Source organism: Misgurnus anguillicaudatus, chromosome 1, assembly GCF_027580225.2.
Source record: "Misgurnus anguillicaudatus chromosome 1, ASM2758022v2, whole genome shotgun sequence".
Classification (NCBI taxonomy): Eukaryota; Metazoa; Chordata; class Actinopteri; order Cypriniformes; family Cobitidae; genus Misgurnus; species Misgurnus anguillicaudatus.
The window spans coordinates 25,808,779-25,819,214 of record NC_073337.2 but is presented as its reverse complement, the minus strand read 5'-3'; the positions used below and the strand labels follow the sequence as shown (position 1 = coordinate 25,819,214).

Below are 10,436 nucleotides of genomic sequence, written 5' to 3'. Positions count from 1 at the left end.
TATAGATATGTGATATAAAAATATGAAGTGATGTATGTCTTGTCATTACATATGAGTAATACTGTTTTTGATGGAGGATAGACTTTGTTGACATTGTCACTAAGGCTACCACAACATGATAACATTTGTATATATATTTGCCGTCAATATGTCATACAGGAAAACAAACGAGGAGTTCAGATGCCAAAGTTTCTAAATGCCACCTACTTCAAAAATGAGATAATGATATTCAACCCATTCTCACTCCCCAGGGTGTCAAAATCTGAAGCATGTTCAAACGCCTTCAGCGTCAGTATGAAGACGCGAAGGGTGCCCCTATGCGTCACTATATCGACGAAATGGGAACTCCGTTAATTTCATGCTAATCCCTCAGCGTCGGATATAGACGAAAGGGAATCCCGGGAGGTGATGCCGTCACGTTATGTTGCTTGGGGTTAGGGTTGGGTTCCGTTTTGGGTTAGGATGTCTGTATTGGTTTATACTTTTTGTCTTCTGGTTTTTAAACCATTGTCGCTTGGGGTTAGGGTTAGAGTTGGGTTTGGGTTAGGATGTAATTTTATGTAACAGAAAGTCGTTCTAACCCCAACCCCAAGCGACAATGGTTAAAAAATTGGAAAAAAATTGAGTAGTTACCGTCCAGAAGCGGCATGATCCTGCCGATCGTCGCATAATGTGACGGCATCACCTTCCGGGATTCCCTTTCGTCTATATCCGACGCTGAGGGATTAGCATGAAAGCAACAGAGTTCCCATTTCGTCGATATAGTGACGCATAGGGGCACCCTTCGCGTCTTCATACTGACGCTGAAGGCGTTTGAACATGCTTCAGATTTTGACGCCTTGGGAAGTGAGAATGTATTGTGATATTAAACGAATGCTCTCGGCACATATTATACGTTCATCAAATACTTTTCCTTCAAATCTGCTTATTTGCGGCCTCAGAAAGTCCTTCAAGTGCTAAGATAAATTGTACGAAAGAATGTGCACGAAGCGACCGTCAATCAAATTCAAACTTGTGTCCCTTGTGAGTACTTGGACCTGCATAACTTGTGTCCCTTGTGAGTACTTGGACCACAACCCGTATGTGGAAGAGAGGGGGCTGTGATCCACCTCACTTCTACATACGGGTTGTGGACCAAGTACTTACAAGTCCAAGTACTCACAAGTGACATAAGTTATTCAGGTCCATAACTTGGACCTGAATAATGTGTGGTTCAGTTTTATCATTTTTACACTCTGACTTTCATCAATTGCAATGTTTCAAGTTACTTCTTTTGTAAATGTTTACAATGTCTTGTCTAAAAAAGTGGATATTTTTAAGAAATGGAGGTTTTTGCCATAAAAGCTTGCATTCACTTAGAGAGTTTTACCACAAAAGACAGTAAAATTTGTTAAATGTGACATTTGTGAAAATAAGGTTTTATAATTACTGACTAATAACCTTATCATTTGCCATTAAACTGAAACTATTGAACCTAAACATAAGAGCCTGATAAAAATGCTAATTTATAATAAGACATGTCAGGCTTTGCATCTGAACTCCTCATATATTTTGCAAAAAAAAGTCTAAGATAAATTTGAATGCAAAGTGATTCAGGTTAACAAATAGTATACATACATATTTCGACTAACAGTATGATGTTTCCTTTTCAATTTTATTTCCTTTCAAGATTGAAATCAATGAGTCAACTGCATTATGTGTTAGTGTTTATTTACATCAGAGGACTCTCATTATCATTCATGATATTGCATGACTCTTCATTGACATTTTCTATTTAATCACTGAGATCATATTAAAAAAATATGGTTGCATGTGTTCACGTGCATAATACAAAGATGCACTGCATGTGACACTGGTATGCGGTAGACTTTCCAAATTTATGGAAAGGTGCTTGTTTGGAAACTCTTCACAGTGAGTATGTTGACAGATAAGACCTTGTATACTTAAGGAGCGCCTCCCTCAAAAGCTTTAGAAAGGATAAACATTTGCATTTTTGTGTGGTATTTAAAACTATTTAAATAATTTGTTGTTGTTTATAAGCGTGCATTGGTCTGCGCTTTTATCGGCATTAAGAATTAATGTGCTATTATAGTATTGGCTTTGTGTTCGTTAAATAATCATTGTTTTTGCTGAGAAACACACCCTTGCTTCATCATATTTCTTGCTTGTGCCACTGTCTTGTTGAACTGGTCACCAGCGTACCCAATGGGCTTCGGAACCATTATATGTGGTTTAGCCAAAACTATACTACTAGCATTGGCCAGTTTCAGTCTTTTGTCTTTTAAATAGCAAAATAGCTCTGGACTTTAATAATGTATGGGTAGTTTCCCACTGTTAACTTGAGAAATTGGTGTCAGTCACTAAATCCACCTTAGAAAGCTTTAGGACTCCGCCCTGCTAGATTTGATAAAGCTTTTACTGGCAGCCACATGATATGTATAAAATTCCAACTTCACTTTTATTAAAGGAAGTTACAGCGAAACCCTATACAAGTTAATTTGTTGCATCATGCATGATCGTGTTAGGATAGGCTGCCTTTCTGTATACAGAATAATGAAAACAAACCGTTCAATGGCATTTTTTGGGGTTGTATTTCCGCATAGACTGTATAAAAAGAGGAGGAGTAGTTGTTTTTGAAAGGCTCTCGTGTGACCTGCTGTAGCTTGATCAAAACAAAACCTAGTGATGGATGAAATTCTGTTCAGGTGATCCTTGCTGGCATTTATGTATTTATATACACACACACACATACACATACAGTGACCTTCATAAGTATTGGGACAATAAAGTGGCACTTTGTCTCCAGATTCACAGATTTTGGTGTCTCGTTTCAAGCTTGAGATTTATGTCTGCCATAGATTATTTTTCTTTTTATTTTGGGGGGGCAGGGACACCTTTATAGTCACTGATGTGGGTTGAGCTATGTGGGTTTGATGAAAAAGATGAAAAAGAGTTTGTAATATCAGGAAAGGGAGACACCTCCATGTCATAACAACTCTTTATCTGATGGAAACAGTCGTCTGCATCAACACAATAGATGCAGGAGAGTAAAAAGTCAAACAGCAGAAACATTATTAAAAATTATGAATTTATTTAGTCATAGACTATACAGCACTCTCACTAGTTGTCATAACTAGCAAGTAATAGCCCTGAGATTTAAACAGTCACATAAATAAGTAAAAATAAATAAAGTCAGTTTAAAACGTGTTCAAATAGAAATTCTTTTTATAAATAAAATAAATAGAATTATATTGATTTTCCACCATTTCCAAATGATGATCAACACTAGGACCTATCCGACTTCTGCCGCTTTAAGTTTTTGGTTTGACGTCTCCTGCGGTCTTTATTATTCCCGTGTCTCAGCTGCGTCGCTTCCCTGTAGACTTTCTTCAGCTCGTACAATGCTTTGCGCTGGACCATCGGGTCATTTTCCTAAAATGGGAACATGTTTAGTTAGTTTGCTATTAACACGAAGCAAGAAAGGTCAGTCTTGTGCACACGTATGGGTTGCACTCTTAAAAATAAAGGTGCTACGCGGTTTACGGTTCAGTAAATAACCTTTCTGATTCACCAAAGTTTCTTAGGTCAGAAAGAAATAACTTTTTTAGAAACGTTCCACTGAAAGGTTTTTTCGGTAATCAAAAATGGCCCAAAAATTTCCTATGGCATCACTATGAAGAGTCCTTTTTGTAGCACCTTTATTTTTAAAGTGTACGCATCAAAATAACCCATGTAAAAAGTACACTGCTGGTGTATATATGAGTATCACCTACATTCAACACTGGTGATTATGCAGTGTCGCCATTTTTTCATATCACACATATGCCTATTTATTTGATTTTTTTATTGATTTTATACATTGTGGGTCCAAATGTCCCCAAGACAATAAAAGTCTTAACCATGTACACTCTCGGAATTTTTTTTTACAAAAGTTGTCACTGTGACTGTACCTTTTAAAAAGGTTTTAATATATACCATTTTGGTATACCAGTATGGTACGGGTTGTAGTAGGTACCACCCTAGTGCCAACTTTTATTCTAAGCGCAACATTGCGATATTTAAGAAAAATTGCAGTACGGTTTTTGTGTTACCAAAATTGGCGTTTTAACCAACTTTTGTCATTGCAAAATTAAAGTGCAAATATCAGTTCAAACAGTAATTCAGTATCAATATAATGCAAAGATTTCTTTTTGGCTATATGGCAAATTCACTCCCCCAGTCAATCTTCTGGGTTGGCCTGTATGTTATGCTTATAAGTTTTGTTCAAGGAATCATCTGAAACGTTCATCTCACCTTGATCGCCCATAAAACTTCAGCGTAGGTCTTGAGCTCGGCGCTCTTGCCCGGGAAGTAGTTCTCTTGGATTTTGTTCAGGTGATCGAGGACGTGATCCAGTCGCTCTCTTACATCTTCATCCTTGCTTTCATTATGCATGCGGGTGAAGATTCTACTGTACGTTTCTATTATAATACTCATCAGCAGCTTCTGTTCAGTTTCCTACATACAAAAAAAAAAACATTATAAATACTTAGGCATGCACACATTGTACGCTATAAAAATGAAGGTACTTTGTCAGGACGTATGGTTTCGTAAAGAACCCGTAAAGTAAAACTTCACCTTAAAATTTTAAGGTAATTCAACTTAAAAATATATCAAAATAGTTGTGTTAACCAATATTTTTAAGTTGAAATAACTCAAAAGGCAACTTATTTAAGTTAAACCACTTTTTAACAGTATATAACTATATATAAGGTTCTTTTAACACACTTTCCCTGAAAAGAAAATTTGGGGAACCATAAATGGTTCTTCTATGACATCACTGCCAGGAACCTTTTAGCATCTTTATTTTTAAGAGTGTGTGAACGAATTTGTTTATACCCCATATAGTGCAGACGCCTGTAAAAGGTCATTGTGCAGTTGGGTATTTAAGGAAACTGTTTACCTCAAACTTCACCTTTAAATCTTTCAGCACCAACAAAAAGACGGGTTGTCCGTTGTGCAACTCGCCGGCCTTCTCCCCCTGAAAGAAATCAAACATGCTGAGGTCAGCGTACGCATGGGACACTCGATTTTGTTTTATCATTGCCATTTTGAACTCTGGCCCAATTCAGAAGAATATTGTTGAGCGTTATAGACTCATCTTTCACCCAAACACAACCTACAGAAGAGATAAAACTGTAAACTGGAAAGTGACAAAGACCCACATAAGAAGGTTTCAGACATCAAGACTTCCTGTGTTATTCACAGTATTTTGCTATCGTTAACAATTAACAAACTGCACATAAAGATGACTGAAGAGTGATTTGAGGCCTGGTTTCTTCAAGTCGGGCATCTCTCAGGCCAAGATACTTTTAGCATCTCAAGTTGCGTCTCTACTTCCTGTTTCTGATTTGAGTATAAATCCAAACTGCTATACTTACATAAAACTTATTAAGCTCCGAAATGCTCTGGTCTAGGTTCTCAGGTACGCTGTTCCTGGACTCGCAAGTCATCCATTGAGAAGCCAGCAAACACATTCCCAAGAAAAGCATTGTCACACGATACTCCATAGTAGTAGTTGAAGGTACACGCCAAAGTTTGTACTCCTATCGCTCAAGTCGAACTCGTCCCTTTAACGATAACGGTCTCGTGGGACCCGAAAGTGCTCTTGTCCTGACTCTGGACTGAATGCGTCTAACTGTTTGACTGAATGGAGTATTTATAGTTATGAGCGAGTGTGAGCGAGAAGCTGTGATAGAGGTGTGAATTGTGTGGCGACGAAGTTTCCTTTAAATCAAATGCACCATGATACTGCTGAGCACCATAAAGCCCACCACGCATCTTCTCTCCTGGAATCCTGTGGATGCCACTAGGCGGGGCTGTCGGTGGTTTTGTGGTCTGGGGATCTTTCCTGTGATGCAGATAATAGCATGGGCAACTTGGGCCTTGTCCAAATGACATAACTGTTATATATGCATCTATGACCAAGGCTGCTTCAATAATGCTTAAATGTGAATGGCTGCAAATGGGGGAAGGAAATTGTGGTTCTTGTCTTGATCTGTTAATTAAAATTATACATGTGTCCATGTTTGTCATTATGCACTTTTAGTCTGCAATGGCTACAGCTCCACCGGCAAGGTCAAGTCCATGTTTTTGCATTGATGCATTTGGCAGACAATTTTATCCAAACTATACATTTTTTATCATTATATGTGTGTGCCCTTGGATCAAACACACAACCTTTTGCACTACTAACACACATATAAAGAAATTCAGCTCAGTGTAGACTCCATCAGCTGTTTGTTGGATATGCAGCCAAGGGAAGTAATTCAGAAGAAATACCTCAGAATCACCCGTTTGATCTGTAAGGCGTTGAGCAAACAGATGGTAAAATACAGTAAGATGGTGTGGAGATAAAGAAGGAGTTTTCGTCGAATGATGTCAGAAAAATGACTTGTTGCTGTTGTTAGCTGGAGATGCAACCAGCTTTGAGGTTTTAGCACTGCAACAGCTCACCTCTGCACAGAGAGAGTCAATAACAGAGAATGGAGACGGAGATGCAGAAGTGATGCGTAGTGTGAGACAGGATGAAGCATTTTACAATGTGGAAGTTGCTTTTCCTCCCAGAACGGCGAGGGTGATACTAGTACATACAGTGGCTTTAAAGTGTCTGGACACTTAAACCGCACTAAAAAAATCTCTTGGCCTTTAGGGGCTTGCGTGTTATCTGTTTTCGTCGATCGGATCACAAGTGAACGACGTTAATGCCAGGTGTAAACGGTGTTCAAAACGTTTTGAGCTCGTCCACTTTCGACCACATTCAGAGTTAGTCGAAAACACTTTCGATCGGATTGCTTTCGGAGTGTAAACGCACATGTGGATGTGTTCAAACAGCCACAGGAGACCACCTTCTCTCCGCCTTTTTATCTAATCTGAATACTGAGCACAATGTTTTACGTCTTTTCTGACTTCTGGCGAGACTTCACGCTTTCATTTTGCTAGCGTGTAAAAGTTGTGCGATCTTATTTCATCAATTGCGCTGAAATATCAGAGAAAGCTCTAACATATTCATGTACAAAACACTGCAGCATGTTTACTTATTACACAAGCAGCAGACTCCAACATAATATAAGTTTGCGTCCATATAAACTCGTCATTACTCCCGCTCGCGTTTAAATGACTGGCCCACCGTCTCGACAGACCACCCCCTTCACATTATTCAGGACAGATGTGGTCAAAAGTGGACAAAAGAGACGGATTTAAATACTAGGTGTAAACGTAATGTGTCTCTCTCGTCTACTTGTGATCTGATCGATGAAAACACATCTTAATACCAAGTGTAAACAGCCCCATAGATGCGAGTGTGTGACATCCAGACTGATCTCACATGAACTCGTACGTATTTTACGGATTGGCAATTTCAAAGGAATTTGTACGAAGCGAATTGTACAAAAACGTATAATTATAAAAAACAATAATGAAACTTCACCCCTAACCCGAAACGTCATGAGTGAAAGCAAATCGAATGAATGTGGTCGTACAAATAAATACCTCGTAAAATACGTACAAATTCAGATTGCGAACAATTGATGACTTTACATTTCTCAGCTATTTTAGTTTAAAGCTTCATTTTTGTGTTCATTTAATACGGTTAACTACTTTTTGGAGATACTTTTCTTTTCGTGTTTGAAATAAATGCATAAGCGTGACTCACTGTCTGAGGGATAGTAAGTGAGACCTTCTACTTGTGTCATGAGGCTCCGTTTACTGCAAAAATTCAAGGTGAGAAAACCACATTTTTGCATATACACATGCTGAAAGTTAGTCGGAAAAGTACTGTCGGCTGACAATCTGGACCTCAGTGATGAAGGTGTACGTTATTTTCCAGTGTCATCGATGATGTCACGTTTGACTTCTCTTTTTCCTCTGTGGTGGTGTTGCCCTCAATGAGAGGTGTTACCCCAGTCTCCCAAAATGCCTCATACAAACTACGTGGAAACCGAAAAGGATATTCCTTCTACGCAATAATGACTTAAAATCGATTTCGGTTTTCAGGATTAATCGGTTAAAAAGTTATCATATCTAGTCTATGCGTTTCATTATGAAGATATACATTACTGTAATTGTGAACGTTGAACCAAAAATGCGTTCGAGAGAATCTTGTATACTGTAATTGATTGGTAACACTTAAAAGATTAAAAATACTTTTAAGTGAAAAATTTAAGGTGAAAAAACATTAAAAATGACTTAAACTGACTTAAAATGTGGGCATGTAAAAATGTAATGTAATTTTTTCTACCCAGTCTCACAAAGTTTCGTGATATAGTCACGTATTTTTTTGATTCTTTTTTCGTGCTATTATCATGAAATTTCGTGTTTTTTCGTGATCGTATAACGAATTCCTGTTTTCGTGTGATTATCACGTATTGGTTACTCGACTTTTTGTCCAATTTTTTTAAACCAATGTCGCTTCGGTTTAGGGTTAGATTTGGTGCTTGCAGTAGAATGTCACTTTATATATTGATCTATACTATTTTTTCTGATTTATTTTTTTATATGTCACCTGGCGTTAGGGTTAGAGTTGGGTTTGGTTAGGGATGTCATTTTATGTAAATCTAACCCTAAACCGAAGCGACAATGGTAAGATAATAGGACAAAACAGTCGAGTAACCAATATGTGATAATCACACGAAAACAGGAATTCGTTATACGATCACGAAAAAACACGAAATTTCGTGATAATAGCACGAAAAAAGAATAAAAAAAATATGTGACTATATAACGAAATTTCGTGAGACTGGGCTGAATTTTTTTTTTAAAGTGAGAAAATTTGTTTGAAAAAAAATTACCAATTTAATTAATTAAATCCAATTTTCACTTTTTACGCTGATAAAATATATATATATACCTTGTAATGCGATGTAAGTCGCTTTGAATAAAAGCGTCTGCCGAATGCTTAAAATGTTGATATGACTTATTGATCACATTTTTTTTACAGTGTGGATGGTTTGTAATGGTCCAGTGGATACAATAGAGAAGTAGTCTCCAACATGGGGCACCAGGTTGCCCGCCAAAGCACATTCTATTAATAGCCTCGCTTTTAATATTTATCTATTAAATATTTTTTGTACTAGCTTGGCTTCTTTTATGTATGTTAACATTTTAAACAATGATAAAACAAATCAACAAGTACAATAAAATAAAATCAACAAGTAAAAGTTTTGAGAAGACTATCAAAAAAGTAGCCCTCCAGATTGTTTTATCCCTTGCTCTAGGTTGGGGACCCTTGCAATAGTAGGTCTGAATAAAACCGGATACTACAAGTTATGGCTAGATATATCTTAAAAATCTGTTATTGCTATTTTACACAAAAACTTAGTCATATCCAAGCAGGTCCAGTAGCCTAAATAATTTTTAATGGCATAGCATGCGGAAAATGTCCCTACTGATAGAGATATTTAAAATGGGTATCCAACTGCATCTATATTTGCGACGGTTCTAGACTCTTTAAAGAGCAAATAATAATATGAACACATGGCATTATTGTTTATTATCGAGTTTGAGTCATGCTCTTCATTTTTTAGTGTAAAGTTTTGCTGACTTAATACGTTTTTGGAAGGTGGCCAAAGTGAGCAATACAGATTACATCTTATAATTTCAGCTGATTTTGAATGATTTTACACATTTTAGATTTAGAAAATAATTATATACTACAGTCTAAAAATGTCTGGGTTAATTTTGACGCATAATGGGTAAATATTGGACAAAACACATGGGTTAAAAATAACCCGATGTCGGGTTGTTGTTATGCAACCATAGGGTATTAAATAACCCAGCAGTTGGGTTAAAACAACCCAGCATTGGGTCATTTTTAACCCAGCAGTGTGTTCTGTCCAATATTTACAAATTATGGGTCAAAAATAACCAAGCTATACACATTAAAAAGTAAAAGTAGGATCTACTTAAAAAATTACTTCTTCATTGAAATAAAAGTTTTTAGGTGTTACCAATTAAAGTAATTTTTAAGTATCACTTTTTACAGTTTATAAGCCCATTCACTTCCATAGTAAAAAAAGAATAATATGGAAGGAAATGGGACTCACGAACATTTTGGTTATGAACATTCCTCAAAATATCCTCCTTCGTGTTTATCAGAACAAAGAAATGTATGCAGGTTTGTAACAACATGAGAGTGAGGAAATGATGACACAATTTTCATTTTTGGGTGAACTATCCCTTTAAATATATAAATGATGTCATAGAAGAACCATTTTAGTGGTATGGCTCCATAAAGAACATATTACATACGAAAAACCTTTCAGTTTCACAAAAAGGTTTTTATAGTCTTTAAAAAGATATCTTTGACTCAATGGGTCTTTGAGGAACCAGAAACAGTTCTTGTGAAAAACCCTTTCCAGCACCTTTATTTTAAAAAGTGTACCTTTAAATAATGAAAG

The 10,436-nt window shown here is 36.8% G+C and overlaps 1 protein-coding gene across 2 annotated transcripts; it reads right to left on the bottom strand.

The window, feature by feature from the left end:
• Positions 1-3,086: 3,086 nt before the first annotated feature.
• Positions 3,087-5,757, bottom strand: ifng1 (interferon gamma 1). 2 transcript variants are annotated; one of them, XM_055190603.2, is made up of 4 exons: positions 5,421-5,757; positions 4,955-5,020; positions 4,294-4,497; positions 3,087-3,432 (listed from the first exon to the last, which is right to left on the bottom strand). In XM_055190603.2, the coding sequence occupies exons 1-4, from the start codon at positions 5,547-5,549 to the stop codon at positions 3,286-3,288; spliced, it is 546 nt and encodes a 181-aa protein (XP_055046578.1). In that variant the 5' UTR covers positions 5,550-5,757; the 3' UTR covers positions 3,087-3,285. The 2 variants fall into 2 exon arrangements, with proteins under 2 accessions (XP_055046578.1, XP_055046577.1); XM_055190602.2 differs by having other exon boundaries at positions 4,943-5,020; positions 5,421-5,753.
• Positions 5,758-10,436: the final 4,679 nt, after the last annotated feature.